This window comes from Peromyscus eremicus, chromosome 6, assembly GCF_949786415.1.
Source record: "Peromyscus eremicus chromosome 6, PerEre_H2_v1, whole genome shotgun sequence".
NCBI classification, from domain to species: domain Eukaryota; kingdom Metazoa; phylum Chordata; class Mammalia; order Rodentia; family Cricetidae; genus Peromyscus; species Peromyscus eremicus.
In genome coordinates, this window is record NC_081421.1 from 79,565,281 (window position 1) to 79,590,047 (window position 24,767).

At 35.3% G+C, this 24,767-nt stretch overlaps 1 protein-coding gene across 2 annotated transcripts in view; it reads right to left on the reverse strand.

The window, feature by feature from the left end:
- Positions 1-24,767, reverse strand: part of Cept1 (choline/ethanolamine phosphotransferase 1) — a 40,876-nt gene that overhangs the window by 1,152 nt on the left and 14,957 nt on the right. The window contains exons 5-8 of one of the 2 annotated variants that reach the window (XM_059266048.1): positions 9,110-9,194; positions 1,569-1,700; positions 996-1,154; positions 411-536 (exon numbers count right to left, since the gene is read on the reverse strand). In XM_059266048.1, the coding sequence (XP_059122031.1) occupies positions 411-536; positions 996-1,154; positions 1,569-1,700; positions 9,110-9,194 (502 nt within the window). Of the gene's footprint in view, positions 1-410; positions 537-995; positions 1,155-1,568; positions 1,701-9,109; positions 9,195-16,195; positions 16,281-24,767 lie in introns of both variants that reach the window. The other variant, XM_059266049.1, reaches the window with a different exon arrangement.

Genomic DNA, 24,767 nt, shown 5'->3' on the forward strand with positions numbered 1-24,767 from the left:
GCAAGGCTTCATGTATGCTAGGCAAGCACTTGACCACTAAGCTATAACTCAACACAATTATTTCAAGCTTTCTGAGTTGCATTCTTTGTCTCAGTTGCTCAACTCTGCCAGTATAGAATGAATGCAGGCACAGACAATTTATAAATGAGTGGCTATGGCTGAAATAGTCTGAACTTCTCTTACACACACAATCAGAAATTTGGAATTTTTGAGTCTTAATATAGGTAGGAATAGTAAGACTAACACATGCAGGCAAACACTGAAGTCATAAAAAACTCACAACACATTACAAATGTGGGTTTTTGGCAGGCTTAGTCATTATTATCATTCTATGACCTCTTAGGACTGGCTCACCTAAATAAGAAAATAGGTAGCTTACAAACCACAAAACAAGACAGTATAATACCTACCAGGGCAATCCAAAGTACAATATATTCATCAATGAAGCTATTAAAATACTGGTCCAGAAACAAAAGTGCTGGACCTATGAATGCTGTGTCATGCAGATGCATTTCACTTTTCGTCATGTGTGCAACCTGAGAGTAGAACAAAATCAATGAGATAGGTACTTTCATTTTAGAATTGTCAGCAACACAGTAAATCAGTATCATGCTCAAATACGAAATTTCAAGAATGACTTAGCAATAGTCGTTGAGTTTGTAAAACTAAAAAAAAATTCAAAGTTAAAACTGTATGAGGAAGAGAATAATCATGCCAACTACTGTGGTGGAAAACACTTTTGTACAAAGGGTTTCAATGTGTGTCTAGGCATATAAACTGACTGACCAAGTTAAAGAGTGGACAAGACAGTAAAGGATATACAACTTCAAAGAACTTCAGGCAAACTTAACTGTAATGTCAGGAGAGTAAAACAATTCTTCTGTTGGTGTAAAGAGATTGATATTGCAAACTCTTATACTACTCAGGAAGCCACAGAATGAAATCCAGGTCCAAAGTAAGATGAACATTAAAACAGTAAAAACTGAGGTGCTTACCACAAGCTTATTAGTGATTTTAGCAGACACAAAACCAAATGTCAGTATATAAAGACATGGATGCTTTTCAAACAGCTGAACTGCTGACTTCTTGTAGATCATAACAGCTAACGTGATCACTGATCCAATATGGAGAAAAGGAGAAAGGACACTTGTTCCCTGTATGGAGCAGAGTTAAGAGCATTTAATGCTATCAGATGCTGCATAGACCTACCACAAAATACTTTAACCCAAACTTTCTAGAACCTCACAGTGGCTGCCAGCTAACAAGTGCAATGAGTTGGATTCCAGACTAGTGAAACACAGCTGCATGAACTAGTAAAGCATAAACAGGACTGTGCTTGGCAGGTGTAACTTACTTTTACATAGCATGTCATACTTTCCAAAAATGTGTGCTGTGCCCATATACATGAACACTTATCAGCATACAAAAGTATGTATAAATATATATTTCAAAGGCTCAATAGAAATTCTAAGTTGACAAATGATTATATGTCTTTTAAATGTAAAACAGAGTATTGGTAAGAACAAGTCTTAGTTTGCAAATCTCTGGAAACCTTAAAGTATACTCACTGCTATGGTTGATCCATTTTTGCCAACACCACCTGTGAAGATTACACGGAAGTAATTTGTACAGGAAAATATGGTCCCTGCCACAGTACAAAGTGCAGGAAAAATTTTCATTTGAATATTCAGCACTGGAATCTTTAATGAATAGAGAGAAAGGACAATTAAAATATATACACATTGAAATAAGAAAGTAGTACAATCAAATATTTATTCAAACCCTCAAAAACTCTCCATTCCTTATAGTTAATATTAATGTACATTTCCCTCTCCTCTCATTATAAATAATACAATAAATCTCAAAAGATGAGACTCACTTCTGACATGAAAATCCTGTGTATGGGCTGGAGAGATGGCTCAGTGGTTAAGAGAACTGGCTGTTCTTCCAGAGGTCCTGAGTTCCCAGCACCCACATGGTGACCCACAAACACCTATTATCACAACCATCTGATGCCCTCTTCTAGCGTGTACGTACACATGCAGACAGAGCACTCATACATAAAGTAAAATCAATCTTAGAGTCCAACAGGAATTGTTTTTTAAAAAGAAAATACGATGTTATTAATTTGCATCATAAGCTCAATGAAACTCTGTGAATGCATCTAAGGTTTTTTGTTTTTGTTTTTGTTTTTAAATAAAAGGAGTTGTCTTTACATTTCTTTGCATACTTTCTAAATTCTACCTCAAAATATGTAGTAGCTTCCTAGTTGCTAAAGAGTATAGAGCATAATTAATAAAGGTATTTGCAAATTAATTCTGAAATCAGCATAGTACATGATGAAAGAGAAAAGTTCTATGTATAATAATTCCAAACTCTGAACTGTTGGGATACAACCAGCTAGTGAAAGCTGAGGGCAAAGGAAGTGGCGTTTATACTTTAAAAAAAAAAAAAAAGTCAAGTACATCTAAACTGGTGCAGCTCTACAACTAACTATACCCCCAACTATAATATATAAAGCTTACTTTTCATTAAATAATAAATTGCTATATGACTGTACACTAAAAATGTGATTTACCTAAATAAGATGAGTTGAGTTGAATGGGTTGATAATATGCATTTAATCTTGCACAACATAATATCCATCATTTAAAATGGAAGACATACTAAATGTTTGAGGTCACCAAAGAGTTCTTCTTTTTTTGTATCCATTCTTTTGCTTTTCTGGTTTCAAAATTTGCCCAAAGGTAAGATGAATTAAGATATACTGAAGTAATTATAGGAACAAGGTTTTAAAAGCCCACAAGTCTTTGATAGGTAATGAGGTCTTACAATGAAAACATTTAAATCAGGGCCATTTACACTATTCAAGACTTGTGTGCCTATGTTTTAAAATCAAAATAAGATAAAAGATGTTCCATTTCTTCAAAACTCTCAAGAACTCACTTTGTTTACACAAATCTACCACCTCTTGCAAAACTGCAGCTCTAAAGAGAAAGTGGAACCAACTACTTGGATCTCAAGTCACACTAAGCAGGAGTTAATCTTCTAAGTGAAATATCTCCAATTAAAGTTCAGAAATTAGTACGACACCCCAAACTGTCTTCCTCTTTGTCCTACCCTACAGCCCAAGTTCAAGCTTTTCAAGAGAGGAGATAATAAATAATAATGAGGCTTTGAACTACTGTAGATTTTTCTGTTCTGGGATATTACTATCTAAATCTGATGTATCTGGCTGGAACTTAATATTCTTCTCCTTTCCTACTTCCCAGGCTCCTGCCATTCCCTCCACTTCCCCCTCTACAAGGACAATGGGCATTTTGGCAAAGGCAGAAATATTACAGTTGCCTAATAGAGCACTGCACCATTACAAGGAGTATCCATATTATAACCAGGATATCAGTACCCCAAATAAGAAAACTGTATGTAACAGTCGCTCATGCCACAACTAACCTGAACAAGCATCATTACTTATATTTACAATTTGGGGAAAATGCTTTAATATCATGAAACTTTGCCCTATGGAAGAAAGAATAAACACAAATACAAGGCTTGGATCACAAAGTAAGCCAGCAACTCTGGAGCAAAGTATCCCAAACATCCCAGGGCTCTCATCAATTCTGTCATGTCAGCTATACCCATCAGAATGCAAGTTCAAGTATAGGGTTTAATTTGATTTTTAAAACTATAAATATTTATTGGGGGGAGTCAGGGGTCACGTGAAATCAAAGGATAACTTGTCGAAGTTGTTTTCTTTCTATCATGTGGATCCCAACATTTAAAGCCGGTCATCAGGCTTCAATGCCAAGTGTCCCTACTGTCTGAGCCATCTCTCCCAACCCTGAATTGATTCTGTATTCTCTTTGGGGCCCTGGTGACTATAGGTGACCAGTATGTATTTCTGAATGAAGATTCAGATCCTCTCTCTTTCCCTGTGTATACCAAATTCCTGTTTTGTGAGAATACACAGAACTATCTTCCTTCCACCTTATGTGGAAAAGGTAGTATGTACAGGAAAGTGTGAGGCCAAGCACAAGGAATTCTCACAGGTGAGCAAATTGGTACCCATGAACTACTTCAAAAAACAAAAAACAAAAAACAAAACCCACGTTGTATTTTTACCGCTTTTACCCCACACTCAAGATCAAGAAAGGTGTGTACATTTTGTCTTTTCTAAGCCTTTTCCCTACTATAATCTCACTCATCATTATCGCTATTCAGACTGCATCTACTCTATAGAAGTAGCTAAGGCGCTGTCTTATCTCAAACTTGCCTACAATTTCAGCAATCTTCCAAACTTGGGTAGATTAAGAATTTCCTTAAGTTCTGATGTCTTTTCCATAGTCAAGGGAAAAAAGGCCTGGCTTTGGAACAAAAAGTATATGTACTCAAATAATATCAATATATTACAACTGATTTTAAAAAGGTTAGAGTGAAAAAAGTTTTAAATTCTCAGTAATTTCTACCAGATACAATGTATGTGTTTTGGTTAGACTTCGAAGATACAAGTAATTTAATAGTTTTTTGTGGAAATAAAAATAAAAATTTAAGATTAGATATTTTATTGCAAAGAGCATAGAAATACTTGTTTGTAAATCATAGTAAAACTTTTATTTATTTAATTTAATAATGTGTTTATGTATATTTGTACATGTGAATTCAGTGCTTGTGGAGGTCAGAAGAGGGTGTCAGATCCCCTGAAGCTGGAATTATAGGGAGTGATCAGCCCTGCTGTGGGTGCTGGGAAGTGAATTTGAGTCCTCTACAAGAGGAGCACATGCTCTTAACTAAGCTATTTCTCCAGCCTCATGAAAATTATTTTAAGTGAACTCCATGAAAATACTAAAAATGTTAACATAATTACAGCATCCAAGAAGCCTTTATGGAAAATCACCACATCCAAATTATTTAGGTATAAGGGCATTTTCTTTTTAAGTCGTCTAGCTCAATAGTTGGGGATGCAGCTCATGGGTAGTGCTTGTCTAGCAAACCTGAAGAACTTATTCCCCAGCACTGGAAAAAAGCCTTTTAGTTCAAGAAAGACATGATACTACATGAAATATTCAGTCCTTCAAATAATCTCAAACAGTTTAGCTGTAGTAGCATTTATCTAGTTGCTTTAGTTGAATTCTAAAAGACTTAAGAAATATTTAATCAATGACAGCACTTAAAAGAATCAAATGTAGGCCAAGCATGGTGGCACACGCCTTCAATCCCAGCACTTGGGAGGCAGAGGCTGATGGATCTCTGTGAGGTTGAGGCCAGCCTCCTCCACAAAGTGAGTCCAGGGCTCTGTTACACAGAGAAACACTGTCTGGGAAAAACAAAAAACAAAAAACAAAAAACGAAACAAAAACAAAGGGAAGAAAAAGAAAAAAAGAATCAAATGTAAATAACTACAAGTGAACTGCATGATTAATTTATTTACATATTCATATTCATACTCCCAGTGCTTTCTAAGAGAGTTCCAAAGGCAATACATTTTAGGAAGAAGCAATACACAGAAATGTAATTCTTGTTTCTTGAAATGTATATTAACTTTTGTGAATAAAGTATTCCTTTCCTGTTGTAGAATATTAGTGAAAGATGTGTTACATTTATTTGTTTATGCTGTGGAATATTTATTTAATGATGCAAAATGTGTTGAATTCTTTTATGTTGCATTTGTTTAACTCTGTGAAACTGTGTTACTTTGCCTGTCTAAAACACCTGATGGTCTAATAAAGAGCTGAACAGCCAATATCTAGGCAGGAGAAAGGATAGACGGGGCTGGCATGCAGAGAGAATAAGTAGGAGGAGAAATCTGGGGAGAGAAGGATCGAGGAGCAAGAAAAGAAGGGGCCAGCCACCCAGTCACACAGCAAGACAAGGAATAAGAAGGAAAGAAAAGATATACGGAAATGGAGAAAGGTAAAAGCCCAGAGGCAAAAGGTATGTGATAATTCAAGTTAAGAAAAGCTGGCTAGAAACAAGCCAATCTAAGGCCAGGCATTCATAAGAAAGAATAAGTTTCCATGCGTGATTTATTTGGGAGGTAGGTGGCAGGTTCCCTAAAGAGCCAAAAGAGTAAAGAGTAAAAACAAACAAACAAAAAAACCCCAATACTTTCCCAACAAAATGAAACCCCAGGATATAGCAATAACATTAGCTATAACTTTTAGTAAAACTCATCTCTTTGGGGAAAAAATGTGGCAAAGAATGGGTAATCCAAATGCAGTAGCTGTCAATCACTCACCTCCGCAAAATAGCTGATCTTCTGGAATCAAACTTATGAAGACATTTACAATGTTTATGTTTGTTTTCTTTTATTATAAATGTGATTGCTAAATTTATGGTAAAAGCCTTATAATTTAACAAGGATTTGGAAAATACAGGCAATTTGCCTGAGGTTTTAAAAAGGATGCAAATTCCCTATGTGAGCCCTAAATAAACATTTTTTTTCTCCATTTTGGCATAAATGACGGGACCACTAAATACAGTTTCTAAACCAAATAAAATTCAACTAAAAAAAAAATGGTAAACCTATGAGCCAAGTAAAAAGAAAACTGAGGTGAACACTTCAAATCCTAAAATGGAAATGCTGCAAAATTCAAAACTTAATTCTCAAATTCAGATTTTGGAGCATTTCTGATTTCAAATTTCCAGATTAGGAACAAGTATATGCTGATAAATATTCTGAAATCCAAAACGACCTGCAGTTTGCAACACTTCTTTCTGATCCTGAACTTTTAGGATAAGGGATAGTAACCTGGTGAGCTGTATGAGATCAAACACCACAAATAATTTCACTAAATCTCCAATTATTACAAGAAGTCAGGTCCTTCCTTTTAGTTTAATGAACTAAACAATATATAGGAACATCACAATATATAGAAAATAATAGGTCAAAGCCTGGGGATCTGTTTTCCTGACATATTCTAATCACAGTAACCATATTAATTCTGAATGTGGACTGCTAGGTCTAGGAATCAAATTTCAAAATATACTAAGTCGGTTTCATAAATAGTAGAAAATGTCTTGATAAAGCTAGGCATGGTGGTGAGCTGATGTAATTCCAGAATTTGGGAGATAGAGGCAAAGGGATCATAAGCCTGGACTATAGAAATAGTAAGAACTTGCCTTAAATAATCAAACAGATGGTAATAAAGAAAGAATAAGAAAAAAGCTGCCTTCTGGCATGATAAAAACATGAGTATATATGGTTACAAGTAAAGACAGGATCAATATTTGACTTTTGTTGCTATTATGAGGCTGTGCCAAGTAGCCCAGGCTGATAAGGTTCACTGTCTAGCTGAGGATGACTTTCAACTTCTAGTCCACCTGCCTCTACCTCCCAAGGGCTAGGATTATTGGACCTTTTAAAAAGTTAGTTACATAGCTTATTTGTACAAATTCTACTGAGAAAAGTAAAAGTATACCTGCATCAATTTACTAGCAGGTACCCCCTAAGAAATAAAATAGGGGTATAACACGAATACAAATACTTGAAATATATATGTAATGTAGTACCATATTTAAGGATTAGTTCTATAAACCAGGTATTGAAATTAATTTTCAAAACATCAAGCCAGAATTCTCATTTTATGGATATTAAAATACTTAAAAAAGAAAAGAACCCTTAGGCATTTTATATATGTTTAAGATATTCCAAACAGTATTTTGGAGAGAAATTTTTATGTAAAGCACAAAGTCTGTAAAACTAATAATCTACAGCCACAAGTGAAATTTGGGTAGAATTTAGGTTTTATGATGTAGTTTTAGGAAAACAAATCTATTTTTCCTTCCTGTTAAGGCTAACCTTTATATTTTTAAGCCTGAACAAAACCAGCTCATCTATTAAAGGACAAAGGTATAAAATTATCTCTCTGCTTTAGTCACAAACACCAGCAGTGTCCACAGTGACATCTATGGTACACAAATGGTATTGTGCACTGAAAGAATGGATTCAGAGTTTTCCTGGTGGACCGCAAATTATTTTTATTCCTTTTGCTCTTCTTTCTTTATATGTCCATTCCCTAAAGAAAATGCATTTAATTTTGGCAATACTTAGGGAAGTACCTAATTTACCATTAGGAAGTGAATTAAGTAAGGGGAAAGTCCGAGTCAGTCAATTTCTCATATTTTGATATTAATCTGACTTTTAAGAAATATAATCGTTTTTGCTTACTAAATTTTTTTTTGTACAATCACATCAAATAACTACTGAAGGGGTAGTAGTGACCAGCAGCTAACTGATAACTAGGGAGTACTAACTACCCTGCCCAATCCTGAATAACTGAGCAAACTGTGAAGTGACAGTGCTCCCTGTAATGCCAGCACTGGGGAGACTAAGGCACAAGATAATTTCTTTAACAGTAGCCTGATCCCATCTCCCAGAACAAAACAAAGCAAAGCAAAAACAAAGGCCAAAACAGAACAGGAAGCCACCACACAAGGAGCGCCAGCTTTCCCCGAGGGCTTCATTATGTGACAGGCCATGCTTACACATATTAACTCGTTGGTGCGATGGGTGCCATCATTACGCCCATTCTGCAGAGGAACAAAGTAAACTGGACAGTTCCCTAAGAGGTAGAAGTTTGAATATATTCCCTTAAGAGGCTCATGGGGTGGGGGTAGGATTGGGGTTTATAGTATAGTTCAGGGCAAAAAGAAAAAGTCACAGTGTTTAAAATAATCCCATAGCACTGACATATTTCAGCAGTATTTATATTGTTTTCTTTTTCTTTGCCAGAGTTAATTTACAATCTCAAATCCTAAATTTTTACTCAGCACTAAACACATGACAGTAAAGTCATACAGTACAGAAAAAAAAAAGTGATTTAATTGTGTCACTACTTAACTTACTTGTCACATTACCTGTTGTTCCCTTGGTTGACAGTAAGGACTCAGATTTTCAGTGGCCTTCACAACACACTTAACATACACAGAACTCCAAAGAATACAATTCTCATGCTCTAACAAGAAACTTGCTACTGTTTGCTGTAACTTTCACTCTCAGGAAAAAGTACAGTAACTTTAAATATTACCCTTTAACTTGATTATCCTATATTAAAAACACAAGCAGAAGATGACATGCATTGCATAGGCTACACGATGTGAACAAAATTACCATAGATTGCCAAAAAGGTGGTCCTCCAATCACTGCCAGCAAATGCACGATTATTATGAAGATTTGCACTTCAGTCACATCAATTCTGATTAGGTACAAAAAGCCAAAAAAGCAGAATTACTCAAAACACAATTTCAAGTTAATTTCTTGCAAGCAAAGCAGCATTCCTCTATCATGCACAACAGAAGATAAATTTCAAATATGGAGCAAAGGGGGAAAAGGAGGTATCAAAATTTTGTTATGAACAAAATCACATAAAATCTAGAGCCGTTTAAGTTCAATTTGACAAATTTCAGAGCAATAAAAACCCTCCTCTCCAAAGCAAATTTTCTATAGCTTAGCCTTTCCCACCAAAAAGAAAAAGTATATGTATGTATTAAAATTTGAGTATCAAGCAGAGAATTACATTGTATGACTACATAGTATGAAATCCTGAAGTAAGCTCTCTGCAATAGTAACTGAAATAGTTAACTTTAACTGAAAGAAAATAAATCACGGAGACCTTGAAAAAAAATAAATGTATTGCCCCTTAGATATATTCATTTAATGCCTGCTATGCTACAAGTGTGAAAAAGAAAATCAACCAATTCTTAAATAGATTCTCATTTTCACCAGGATAATTAGCCTCACATTCTGGAAAGACAACTGAAAGCAGCTGAGCATTAGCTTTGTGATTTCTGAAAACGACCTCATGGTCAAGAAGAGACAAACAGTGCAAAGGGTGGGAGGGGGTGTGTGCAGAAATCAGAAGCTGAAAGTCTGAGGGGAAAAAAGAACATGGGCAAAAAGATTGAAGAGCAATGCCTACATGGGTGTTCCTTTCCTTCTGCAGACATAAGCTTGAGATCGACATTCTTAGATCATGGAATCCAAACACTCTAATGGAAAGAAGTTTTTCTATGGGTACACTGTTTTGTTTTGTTTTTTAAACAGGGTTATTCATTACAGAATTTGATATAACTGATAGGAATTTTTTAAACCCCTTAATGAATTAGTGGTTAAATAAGTTCCACATAATGGAACAGTTTGCAGTTTTTCTGAACTGGCACAGCATTGACCTAAGTATTGAAATGGGGAAGTATCAAATGTTAAGTGAAAAACAAGCTGCAGAATGTATACAGGCTATATTTTGTGGAAAGAATAAGACAAATAATACTTCCCTTTTATTTTTACCAGCAATTTTGCACCACTTCTGGATGTATACATTAGAAACTAAGAAAAGTGTTACCTATTTGGGGAGGACAATGTGGGAACTGTTAGGCAGCTGGGAATAAGGATGAGACTTTTTCACTCTATGCTTTTTTATGGTGTTAGTTTTTCCAACAAAGTCGATAATTTATTAACCATGAAACTAAGAAAAGCCAAGTATCAACAGCAAGGAGGTTCAGTTTCTAGAGAATAAAGCCCTCACTTCTACAATTGATACTTAAAGCAGGCAATCCGCATGAGCTTAGGATATGTAAGCTCTAACACCCAGAAGTAATTGGCTTGAAACCAGTCTCTTTGAAATAAAAACTACTGATCTTTATTTGCTGGACAAATGTTTTTAAATAAATGCATATTTAGCTGCAAGCAGTAATGTAATCATTTTGATATACACATTTACTGGAAAAACAACTGGACTGAAGTAAGCTAGAAAGACTCTAGAGCTGACCTGGTGAGTGGTGATGCCAAAAGGGGAATTACACTCAGTAGCAGACTCAGGAGACTAAGCAGGTGGGTGTGTCAAAGATGATCGACTCTGTCTTGGGTGGAGGGTAGACATCTTACAACATTTCTGGATATATGAAGTAGCCTTTTGGAAGCGGAAGGGCCAGAAGTATAGAATTACAAAATTAAAATGGAGAAACCTCACACAATTAATCTTTGAACTATGGATGAATTTGAGAGAAACAAGGAAACAGGAAAGATCTTTATAGTCTCAAAGTAGGGTTTCTAAGAAAAGTTCTGTAAGATTTTCCAAACTATTCAGATACTGTCACTGTATGTGGGAGGGCCAAGGAAAACTTACCAGTTGGCAGGTAGTTAGGTATATTTTTCTCTGTTTGCTTACTGGATTTAGAACAATGTCTAAACTGTCTAACATTACTCCTGGAAGAATTAAAAACAATCCAGTGCAAATCCAAAGGTTTGTGAACTAAAGGAAGCAGGCACCAGAAATGATTAGTAATAAATTTTTGACAGTTAATGGTGGTGTTAGGAGACAGCCAGTTACGTTACAGTCTATTATGTCACCTTCCCAGGAAATCTCAGTGTAGGCTCAGCTTACACTGACACTTAATAGGAGGGGCCTCATTTTAGTATTTTGATTCTGCAGGAAAGATCACTCACTGTCTAGGAAAGATATTTGAATAGGTGGCATCAGATGTTTGTTATCACTTTTCTTTTGTTTAAAGATCTGTTTTATTTTCATGTATCTCTCTGTGTGATTGGGTAATGTGTGCATGTTTGTGGACAAGTATGTGCAGAGGCCAGAAGAGGACTTCAGATTCAGTTAGACACAGAATCACAGGCCTTTTTCTGACTTCGCAAATGGGTGCTGAGATCCAAACTCGTTTTTATGATTGAGTAGCAAGTGCTCTTAACTACTTAGCTACCTCTGTAGTTCACTTGACTTATTTTCATTATTTTTAGAATGGAGACTAAGAGCTACTCATGTTCCCCAATTCAATGGCTGTCTTCAAAAACAAGGACAATAGCCATCCCTTGAGAAAAAAAATGTCTCTAAAGATAGAGATATGCAACATAAGAGCACCCAAAACAAAGAGCTACATAAAAAAAAAAGTTTCTTTTCTATAACATTAGTTTTCTAGGGCCTAAAGCTTCAGAGGGAGAAAATAAGATTTTCTTTAACCTTGTTTTGAGATCTTTATTAATATTAATTATTACAATCAATACTTTATTAGTATTGATTTGAAACAATTTACCCTTTCTACTTAATTTTAATACATTTTGAAAGGAAAAAAAATTTCCCAGGGACTTTGAGCAACACAAAATGTAAACTCTTGTCAGAGTATATCTATCTAAACTACTACAAGCCAGAGACAAATACTGTTCAGATGGCCATCACAAAAGGAGGATGGGGGAGGAGCTATACATTGTGGAGTCTCAAGTTTCCTAGTCTTTGGATGGGGTGACTGGAGGGGTGACAGTTCCGAAGTCAAAACAGGTTCAAAGTACACACTAAGCCCTGTGGATCAATTGTTTCTTTAACATTTTGTCATTATTTTATATGTGTGGGTGTTTTGCCTGCATATGTTTGTGCACCATATGTGTGCCTGCAGAGACTAGAAGAGGGTGCCAGATCCCCTGAAACTGGAGTTACAGACAGCCATGAGCTGCAATGTGGGTGCTGGGAACTGAACCAGGTTCATATGGAAGAGCAGCCAGTGCTCTGAACTGCTAAGTCAGCTCTCCAGCCTCAGCAAATCATTTCTACCAGCACTATTCTATAGGTATAGTTACTGAGATGTAAGGAGAATAAACCAGGCATGGTGGCACTGGCCTGTTATTCCAGTACTCTGTAGGCCTAAGCATGAGAATTGCAAGTTCAAGGTCAGTCTGGGATACATAGCCAGACCCTGATATAAAGAAAACAAGGGAACAAGGAATTCTTTAGCTGACATGAAAATCTCAGGGGCCTTCAACACTACAGGTTGGCAGCTTAGAAAATTTCCTATCAGGGCAGTTATTGCATCAGAGGTAGAAAATGGCCTTTAAAAGTGATAAGAATGCAATAACCCCAAGCTATGTAAGTTTGCTAACTCTGAGGAAAGTTCTTGACTTCTCTTACTACAGTGCTGGGGATAAACCCGGGGTCTAATACAGGGAGACAAGCTCTCTACCACTAAGTTACACCTTAGCCTCTGAATATTTTCTAAGCTTCATTTTTATTCTCATCTTTTGGAGAGATAGTAAATGCACAAATGCACTTGGTGTGAGTTCTAATTCAGTTTGTAATGAAGGGATCCATGAGAGCTGATAATCATACTCATCATCTTTTCCCAGAACTTAACAAGGCTTTCCCCTCTGAGAAAATAATCTATTTTTTTTCTTTTACATGTGTCATAAGCACTTGAAAGATAACACCTGCACCTAATTTGTAAGTTAACTATTTCTATTATATCATAAATAGTAAATACAATTGTTTTATAACTTGGGCTTACTACAGCATGATTAACAGAGAACATGTAGTAGGGATAAATTCACAATAGAAAAACAAAACAAACAAAAAACTTCCCTAGTTTGTATTCTGACTTCTGAGCTAATGTTAAAAACAAAGCAAAACAACAAACAAGCTTTCCCCTTAAAACCATCAATTTGAAAGACTCAGCAATCATATCCAATGATGAGGATTATTATTAACTACAGATTTATTTGTAAATGGATATGAATGTCAAATGCTATGGGTAAGGTGCAGTGTTAGGAGACTGTAATGAAGATCAGCCAAGATATCTGACTTCCTATCCTTGGTAAGTGGCAAATGGTGCATGACAAGCTTTGAGTAATACTAAATAGTGTTAACTATACAGCTCAATGATATCTCCAAGTATTTTTAATTCAAACACTACATACAGAGAAGACAGGCAAATCTGTTTATTTTTTAAATGAGCTGAATTATTATAAAAGAGTATTACCTACTACATGAGTACGGAGCCTCAGATTTTCTGAGAAAAATTAAAAGAGAAAGCCCACTGAAAACTTTAAGTAGAGACAAATATAGTCAAAGTCCTCTGAAGCAGAGGGACTAGGTACAGATTTAAGTGGCAGCTTTTCAAACAGAAGAACCCAGGATCTTTTCTGCTCATTTAGCATCAAGTCAGTATGCAGTTAAAGAATTACTGTCTTGCTTTTCTTCTCTATCAGTTAGTTCTAGAGGAAATCTGTGTAGTATTGGTAGTCATTAAGACTTTAAAATATGAAGAGAAAGAAGATTCACTATATGCCAAGTATAGTGTCATTAGTGCATTATGTGTTTTAAAACCTTCCCATCTTTACAGCTAGCTTAAGAGGTGGAAACACAATTACCATTTTATAAATGAGGAAACTCAGAAGTATTAAGTGACTCTTCCAAAGTTACAGAAAAGATAAGTAGAACCTAGCACAAATAAGGTGAGTGTTGTTCTTATGCAACTGTAAAATTCTAATTTTTTTAATCCATCAATCAGTTGAGATAACCATTTGTCTTAAAGTTTTTACTTTTTATTATCATTTCAGGGTGATATTTCTGTATTATAATACAATTTTACCAAAAATTACTAGAATATAATAGACAACAGAGGATAATTTAAAGGCTAATAAATTCATTTAGGAAAAAATTAGTAAGAAGAATTTTTTCTAAAGCTTTTTCCTCCAACTTTGAAAAAAAAGTAAATGAACATAACTGATGGCTTAATTTCAGTTAATAAAATCATTGATCATTGAAAGAATGATCAAATAAGACAAAGCAATACAAGGAACAAAAGAAACTCTCTATAAGTTAGTACGCAACAAAAGTGAAAACAGTGTATCTGGAGTCAACAGTATATTTTGAAAACAATTATTTTTATCATATTTAGATGTATTATTTTCCAAAAATATTTTAGCACAGCACAAAGAGCTCCATAAATTTCAGATACTTTTTTCTTTTTTTAAATTGTTTTGTTGGTGCTGCAGATCGAAGCCATGGATTTTGGTATGCTAGGCAAACACTCGACCACCAAGTTACAACCTCAATCAAAATGTCTGTTATTTTTATTTTCATAAGCAAACAACATGGAAGTAAATAATACTGCCTATATTCTAACTGTTACTTTCAATGATAACACAGGTAAAGATGTGGTTAGCTCTAAGCAGTAATAACAAATAATGAGCTAGCAAAAATCTAGACAATTACATGAGCACAAAGCTACAGGTCTTTGGTGAGAGAAGAATAAAGAATGGCAGAATGCTGTAAATTCAACTGAAAATGGTTTTTGTTTTGCTACTGGAACCTGCTAATGTACTTCTCAGTACTCGCCACACCCCAAGGTTATTTTGTCTCCAATACTATCCTTACTGTCACTGAGTAACTGGGTTTAGAATGCTGTAATGTGCCTTTCAGAAAGTAGTCTGCTAAAGTGAAAGAAAAGTAATGCAGCCTTGCATAGTCAGAATGATTTGTCAAGTTTTCATATGGACAAATGTCCCCCAGCATTTCTTAAACAGTAAAATAAGATGAATGTAAGCTCTACTCCTGCTTGTAAATAAATTTTCCTATCATAGTTTAAAGATTACCTGACTAGGGAAACAGTTCCTTAAAGTCACAAGGTCAAATTACAATTCTAACACTAGAGGGAAAACGCATGTGTTAACAGTGAGCACTTCATCAGGGAAACACACATCTGCTGGAGGAAAGAAAGGCGGAAGGGAAGGCATTCAAAGGATGGTAGAGTAACAAGAGAGCTAAGGGTAGTTTCAAAAGCACAGAGAAGAAACCGTTAGAGGAACAGAAATGAGACTAGGTGAGATAGCTTCTAGCATACATTTGTGGAGTTACTGTCTCTTTTGTTTTTCTTAACACCAAGATTATTGTTAATCCAAACAGAACTAGAATAGTTAAAAGACATGCTAAGAAGTTAAGAAAATAAGCAGAATGTTTTCTATATTAATACTGAGTTTTCTCAACTTATGTGAAAAACAAAACTCTGCTTGCTTTGTTTCCAAATATGTGTGTGTGTATAAGCAATCAATCAATATATATATATTTCTTTCATGTGTATGAAAGAAAAAGATAAAAATAATGGTGGAAAGGTATTGTAAAAAATATCACATGGATTGCAAACAATATTAAGTACTTCAGGTAAATGGGAGACAGAATTGTCATCCACATCAAACCAGAGATACTGTTTTTGAAAAGTTTTGTTATATATATATATATGTATGTGGTGGATTTTTATTGCCCTATTATATTTTAAAATAATTATTTTCTAGTAACATTTATCTGTAAAATATCACCAGAAACACTTGAATTTTCATTTCTTCAATTATTCTGTGCATGACAAAGGTGCTGTCTTTATTGAATTCACGCCATTGTTCATTAGACTGCATGAATATTCTAGCAGTTACCGTGAAGTTCCAGAACCAGGGCCCCAGGGTTCCTGAGAGAAGCTGGCATAATATAATTATGATCTGGGACTCTGTAACATCGAATCTATGCATAAGGAAACAAACATTTCAAAATAACTTTACTCAGATATTTTTCTAATGAGCCCTATTAAAACAGGCAGTAAAAACTAGACTTCAAAGGAAGCATTACCTTTATAAAGACACCCAGGACAAATGACACAATTCATGTGTTATTCTGCTATCCTTGTGCATACACAAATATTTCTTATTCAAATCACATTAGTAGTTAAAAAGTTGAAATGTAACATACTAAAATGACTTTTAAGTAGGCATTTAGAAATATTAGTACTAAAAATTTAGTCAATTACCAAAGAGTGGCAAATGTTACTTGCTAAGTAATTTCATTAAATCACAGGTCCCTCCAGTAATGGAAACCATGCAGAGCTTCTTATAGTTTCATTTTTATTCTGAGTTGAGAGAGATACCTAACAAATGCATTTGATTTAAATCTAGTACATTATTTAATGAGATATAAAATAATTTAAATAACATTTTGTGATATGAAAGTGACTCATCTTTCCCTAGAATCACTTATTATCCCCAGCATTGGGGATCAAACCAAAGACCCTGTGCATGCTAAGGAGTCTACCATGGAGCTACTAATGCATCTTTGGTCTCTTTGCCTAGAATTTATTTCTTTTAGAGCTATAGTCTACATAGCTTAGGCAAGCCTAGAAATTTCTATGTAACCCAGGCTGGCTTTGCTCCACCTACTTCTGCTTACCCAGTACTGTAATTCTAGGCTTGTGGCACCATGAAAAACATTATAAAAAAACAAAAACAAAAACAAAAAACAGGGTTCCTAGCCCAGCTGGCCTCAAAATCTCCACCTGAGGAAGACCTTAAATTTCTGCTCTTCTACTCCCACGTCTAGAATGCTCAGATTATAACCACGTCCTGTCAGGTCTGTTCATGAGGTTGGAGACAGAATCCAAGTTTTTGTGCATGCTAGGCAAGCACTATACCAACTGAATTACATCCCACCACACTGGCACCCAATGCAAGATCACCCAATGCAAGATCAGAAGATAATCTTTCTTTCTTTCTAGTGGCCCCAATGAACATTTTGAAAAATCATAATCTTATAATAATTTTCTTACCTCTTCTATTTAAAAAAAATAGGTAGGTACAAGTGGAAATGAGAAGAAAGAAAATAATATAACGAAGACAGTCTTCTCTTTTACTATGGATGGACAAAAAAATCAAATAGGCAAGCTGGATGTGAGAAATACTTGGCAGGTATAGACAGAAGTCCCAGGAGTTCAAGGCCAGCTTTATCCAGTTTGAGGTTACTCTGTCTCAAAAACCAAACCAAACTGGCCATTTTGTTCTATTGCCTGATAACCTCTAAATCTTCCTTTTCCTTCCTTTCTTCCCAAATTCCACACTAACATCCTAATTCTCAACTACAATAAATTAGCTATTTCTAAAGTAACATCCAGTTCAATTATAAAAGAAGTTTTGAAATATAACTAATCAAAGAAAAGAGTTATATAGACTACCCTTTAAATAAAAACTAAAATTAATCTAAATTAAGAACCGAGAATGCTGATGATAGAAATATGTTTTTAATTTTACTTGATAATCAAAGAACCTTAACTTTAATTTTATTTTTACACTAATATAAATATTTGTCTTAGAATAATATTTATAACACTAGGGTCCAAATGAATGAGGCTGGCATGGTGGTGCATGCCTATAATTCGAGCACTTGTAGGCTGAGGCAGAACTATGAGGTGAAGAACAGCCTAAGTCTAAGGTGAGATTCTGTCACAAGCAAATCATCACCAATGCACAGCTACACAGGCATGAAAAGGAAGAACTCTCACATCAGTGACATATGACAAAACCTTAAGCACATACACAGAGGTTATTAACAGGTATTCAGTTGACAGCTTCCTGATTCTTCAACAGAAAATGGATTAGACATTAACATTAAGAGAGTAGATATAGGACTAGAGAGGTGGCTCAGTGGTTAAGTGCATTGGCTGGTCTTACAATAGACCTAGATTTGGTTTCCAGTACCTACAAGGCAGCTCTCTATAACTCCAGTGCCAGGGGATCTGACACCCTCTTCTGGCCTCTGCATGCACTGCATGAAAGTGGTGTACAAACACACATATAGGCACTTGCATATACATACAATTAGAAAAATAAGTCTTTAAAAAGATTTATTTTTATTTTTAATCCTTTATTATAAGTCTTTAATAAATTATTTTTAGAAATTATTACTTGAATAAGAAAATAAACTAGACTTTTCAGACTAAAAGTAGAATATATTTAACTATGGGGGTAAAAGGTGTAAATTTATTTAATAGAAATAAATTTTTATGGTATCATTTGTTGTAAAAACAAATATAAAATCTTAACAGTACAGACTGAAAAATGCAATAAAGATATTGCAGAAGCCAATATTCCACCTAATTATAAGTACACTAGAAATAATGTCATAAAATTAGTACACTCTTAGACTTTGTAAGTAATGAGAAGGTCAGAAATCACCTAATGTTAAACTCACATTAGGGCTGATGATGTAGCTCAGGATAAGAGTACTTACCTCACATGAAAAAGCTCTGGGTTCAATCCCTAGCACCCAACAAATCAAGCAAGCAAACACACACACACACACACACACACACACACACACACACAACCAAACAAACAAAAAACAAAAACAAACAAACAAAAAACCCTCAGGAGCACTTGAGTCAAAATATGCTGGCCTGTGTTGGTTAGTTTTATGTCAACTTGACACAAGTTAGATTCATCTGAGAAGAGGGAAGGAACCTCAATTGAGAAAATGCCTCTATCAGAATGGTCAGTAAACAAGTCTGTGCAGCATTTTCTTGATTAAGGACTGATGCAGGAGGGCCCAGCCTATAGGGGACAGTACTACCCCTGGTGAGGTAGTCCTGAACTGTATAAGAAAGCAGGCTGAACAAGCCACGGAGAGCAAGTCAATAAGTGGCACTCTCCTATTGCCTCTGCTTCAGTTCCTGCCTCCAGGTTCCTGCCTGACCTTGCCTTCATGATGGACTGAGTATTAGATGAAATAAGCCCTTTCCTCCACAAGTTGCTTTTAGTTATGGCCTTTATCACAGCAATAGAAAGAAAACTAAGAGATGGCCTGAGTTTAAATTATAACCCCGCCTCTTTTGTTTATTTGTTTCTCTGTCCCCAAACAATAATTCAGCAAATGTTCTGCCAAGTATGGCGCTGCACTCCTGTAATTCTAGCACTTGTGAGGCTGAGGCAAAAGGATGGCCATGAGTTTGAGGCCTGCCTGTTCACAGTGAGTTCTAGGACAGCCTGGGCTAGAGTGATACCCTATTTCAAACAAACAAACAAAAAAACCAATGAGTTCTGCCTTTAGAGTATGGGGGATTTTTTAAGGCCAATGTTTTGCATAAACATAGTTTCTATTAAAAGATTAAGGTAGCTCAAATGCTTTATAAGCATATTTCACTAAAAATGATTTTTCTGGGCATGACAGCACACATCTTTAATCCTAGTACTCAGGAAGAGGAACAGGTGGATCTCTGTGATTTTGAGTCTAGCCTGGTCTACATAGTGACTTCCAGGCTAGCCAGTGTAGCCAGGGCCATATGGGAAGAGCCTATCTCAATAAATAATAAATTTAATTCTATACACACATCTGTAGGATATCAATCTAAAAACACCTAGATATAGAGGGTTTAAGTATTAGGAGCAGAAATAAGAACTTTCATGTAATCTAAACCATAACCATTTAAAAATGATTACAAATGAGCTTCAATTCACAATACTTCTCTTTTAAAATACAATAGCTGTGACAAATGGGAAAGGAATACAATATATTTCACAGCACACAATGCTTCTTTGTCTCAGGATACAGAAAGAATTCTATTCACTTCCAGTACTTCTGTAGCATCTGGCACCACCTAACCCCATGTCATTTGCAGGGACTTAGTATTTCTGTTCTTCTATGTCAACTCAACACATTTCTTCTCTCACCAGCCTAGCTTTCCTATTGAGTTCTCTGACTTCATCTTTTTCCCCAATCCTTCACATCAAGGGCAATAAAAATGTAAAGGGCTAAGCTAAGCTTGAATGAGTGTGAGTGAATAGCACCAGCTCAGTCTAAGAGGACTGTGAGACAAGGGTCTGTCTAGATGTTAGAGTCACTACCATTTTTTATGGAAGGCAGATTTTAGCTGTGACCATGGCAAGTATTGAAAGATGTAGCTCATAAATTTCAGAAATATGTGTCCAAAGCATGTTTTTTTCCTCACAATGCTAGATTATAAATGGAAAGTATTTAGTCACAGATGAATTAAAATCCTTTAAAAATGACTTCTTATATGCAGAGGCCAGAAGAAGGTGTCAGATCCCACAGAGATGAAATAACAGGTGGTTGGTTGCAGGCTGCCAGGCAGGAGTACTGGGAACCCAAACCTGGGCCTCTGAAAGAGCAGCGCACACTTGTAACCATTAAGCCATCTCTCTACCCCTGATGAACTAAAATTTTTTGCTTATATTTTTTCAAGACACTATGAACTTAAAACTGGAACTAAAAACATTAACATGAAAGAGACTAAGAAGAACAAAAATATCTTTTTATGTTTTGCTTAATTTTTAAAGACAGATTCCCTGTATGTAACCCAGGCTGGCTCTGAGCTTCCAATCTTCTTCCCTCAGCTACCCAAGTCCTGGCATGCACCATCATGTCCATCTCCCCAAACTTATTTGGCAAATATTTTATTTTATAAGGTTACTGAAAGCATAAACATCTAAATATATTACATGTAAAAGAGAAATGTTCAGGCTCCCTTTCACCCATGTATAAATGACACTGAAACAACTCAAAAGTATTCAAAAATAATATTTCTCATGTTGAGACTACTTTCATTTTCCCCAAGAAAAAGTAAAAAGAAGCTATATCTAAAAATTTTACTTAAACCACAGCTGAGAACTAACCTTGCCCTTTGTTAAGCAAAAAGAAATTATCTTTCATGTGTACAAAATTGACTGAATTTAATCTAACCTACACTTATTATATATGGTCATGAGAGAAACATGTGAATGCTAACAGTACTTTGGGGGACTTTATGTATTCTATATCCTCTAATGTACTGGTTTTTTGATGAGTAGCTCCTTATATGTGAAGTATTAATGGCATTTTTCCATGAATGCTAAAGCTCATTTTTACTTTATAAAGGAAATTCAGTATTACTTCAATGTCGTTGTACAATTTCCCTTATGACATTTATTTAATGTAGGCATTATATCTACATTGGCCCCCAATAGTACCAGATATTTACTAAATTAATTTTGGGCAGTATTAGGGAATTGAACTCAAGACTTCAGGTATTCTAGGCAAACTTTCTACTACTCAGCGATATGTCTATCCTAGAATACTTACAGTCTTGTATCTCGAGCTATCTTGCTCTACAAATCATTCTTATTTTCTCTACTTCTCAGTAATTCTAATCTATTTTCTAGTGATTTCTTCTGCATGCTTAATTTGATGTGGTATGTGTCCTTTGTCCTCTTTACTTTCTATTAGCCATGAATTTCATAAATAACCTGGAGAGTGTAACTAGAAGTTAACTTGCTTATCCCACTACAATCTACCCCTACTCCACCTCTACACAGAAACTACTATAGATAGCTCATATCACCACACTCAGTATTTACTTTTCTGTCCTCATTTTGAGCCTGGCAGCACTGAGCATCATTCTTTCTTGAAATTCATCTATCTCCCGACTGTTCATTCCAACAAGAACCCTCCCACTTTGACTACTTATTTTCACAGCCTTCTTTCAAAGCCCTCTCCCTAACTTTTCTGTCGTTCCTATTCTATTCAGATGTACAGCATCCCTTGCATGCATTTTTGGGTAGAATTTGTATGTCTCTCTCCACTTTCCACACACCCTCCAAAACGAAACTGTGGGGAAGTCACTGTAGTATCTGCCTTTTTATTCATTCCCTGTACCTAGTGACAGACTGTATCCTACATTGTCTACCTCTGAAGTCTTTCTCCAACCTACCCCTTTCCCTACAAGAACACTGCTGCCAGGTGGTGGTGGCACATGCCGTTCTAGGCCAGCCTGGTCTACAGAGTGAGTTCCAGGACAGCCAGGGCTACACAGAGAAACCCTGTTTCAAAAAAAAAAAAAAAAAGAAAAAAGAAAAAGAAAAAAAAAAAGAAAAAGAATATTGCCATTGTGTTGTGTTAATGTTGGCTTTACAGCACCTCATATTAATGATGCTGATCTTACTAGGGGTCTCTTAGGGTCTTTTTGCTTTTGTCACAGTTGACCTTAGTTTACTCTCCATCACACTGCCAGACTGACCTTTCTAAAGGTACTTTTGTCATTTCCCAGCTTTAGATTTTGCAAAAGTTCCCTGCAGATCCAGATAAAAGTTACATTTCTTGGCAAAGCAGAAAACAATTTCTGAATCTTTGCCAGTCTTATTTCTGCTACTCCCTTACAGTCACCTTATGATCCAACCACATGGGACTGCGTAAGCGTTTCCCAAATACGTACTTTACCACAGGAAATTCTAAGACTGCAAGATATAAAGCCATGATAGCAAACTCTTCCTAAGACTACTGTCTATGTTTTTTTTTTTTTTTTTTTTTTTTTTTTACCACTTTCATAATTCTCTCTCTCTCACTCTCTCTGTTCAGTTCCCACACTATAGGACTAGTGTTGCATTACTTGAAAGGGAAAGAGAAAACTGAAAGGGACTGGTTGGTAAATAAGGTTAAAGTTAAATCCAACTAAGATTCAGCACACAAATTACTCCTCCCCTTAAATCCAAAGACCACCAAAATCCTGAAACAATTAGCAATGAAAACATAAATGATATGAAAGATAACACCAGTATCACTAAAACTTACAATTGAATTAAGAAAAAAAAAATCAAATGATCTTGGAATTTTTAAAAAACATTTTGTGGTTTTATCTAAAGCAGTAAAAGACTATGAAATATAAGACAAAGACTCTGAAAACAAAGCAACTGTACACATTCAACTACTGCTTTCTTTAAATTAGAATTCGTCAACATTTCCTAAGCACAGATCATTTCATAAGTAATTGATAAATGCATATAAAAATTTTCACATTGACATCCATGCCATCTTCTGATAGACCTTGAACATAGTCTCTAAATCTGTTTCAAAATTACTCAAAGAAATTTCTTCTAAAAAATTAGCACCAAAATTATTAGTAACCATTTATTTTATTATGTTCTACTTAAAAGTTGTATAAGAATTTACTCTTATTGTGAGTTTGTGCCTTAATCTGTTTAGTCATTTTTTAATGGTCCCAATGGCCCCTAAGTTCTATTTTTTAAAATTTAGCAAAAATTGCATGAACTGAGTTTGTGGTGAGCAACTGAAATTGTAAGTAGTCTAGCCTTTTTGATGTCTTTTAAAACTAATCCTACTGGGGATCTAAATAAGTAAGCAAGTAAATAAATAAATAAATAAATAAAAACCAAACCATTACGGATTTAGGGACTAGGTTAAAATGTTTTGTAGTCATTAGACTACTTTTATTTTATATTCATAAATACAGCTTTTTCTCAAAAATTTTTTATTTATCCCAAACCAAAAAGAAATAATAAACAGGATTTATAATTAATCAATTAAAAACCAGATGGTGGGGGCTGGAGAGAGATAGCTCAGTGGTTAAAAGCACTGACTAGTCTTCCAGAGGACTGGGGATGGATTCCTAGCACCCACAAGGTGTCTCACAACCATCTGTAACTACAGTTCCAAGGGATCTGAATGCATGTGGCACACAGATATATATGCAGGCAAAACATCCACACAGATCAAATAAAATAAATAAATCTAACAACAACAAAACACAAAAACCTAGATAGTGAATGCCATCCTTAACCACATCCCAAGACTAGTTTACTCATTAATCATTATGAAAAAGTACTGATCAAAGGTGGGCACTCTTCATTCAGGACACAAGACATACATCTATTCCATATTTAAATTCTCAGACATTTTGTTAGCAGCAAAAAAATAAAATAAAATAAAAAAAAACCTAAATAGTGTGCTATCAAATACATTATTTTTGTACATTTGTAAATAAACAGTATAAAATATTGAAACTAATTAAACTATGACATTAAAAAAAAAAAGACCTGTTATTTGCTCTCAAAAACTCATCCTTTTCTTCAAAACCTTTTTATTTTTAGTCATGTGATGATGTGTGGATATTTCCCGGAAGTGGGTGTCAGATCCGATGGAGCTGGAGTCAAGGTGGTTTGGCCACCTAACGCGGATGGCAGGAACTGAACACAGGTCATCTAGAAGAGCAGCGCATGCTTTAACCACTGCGTCAGCTCTCCAGTTCTGAAACTCTCTTGAAAACAATTTTTATATGTCAAAATAAAACATGGAATTCAGCGGAAAGAACAGAAGGATAAAAAAGTGAATTGGGAAAGAGCCGTGATATTGAGTGCAGAGCTACCGCTTTTCATTCTACTAAAAAAGGCTAACTGGATG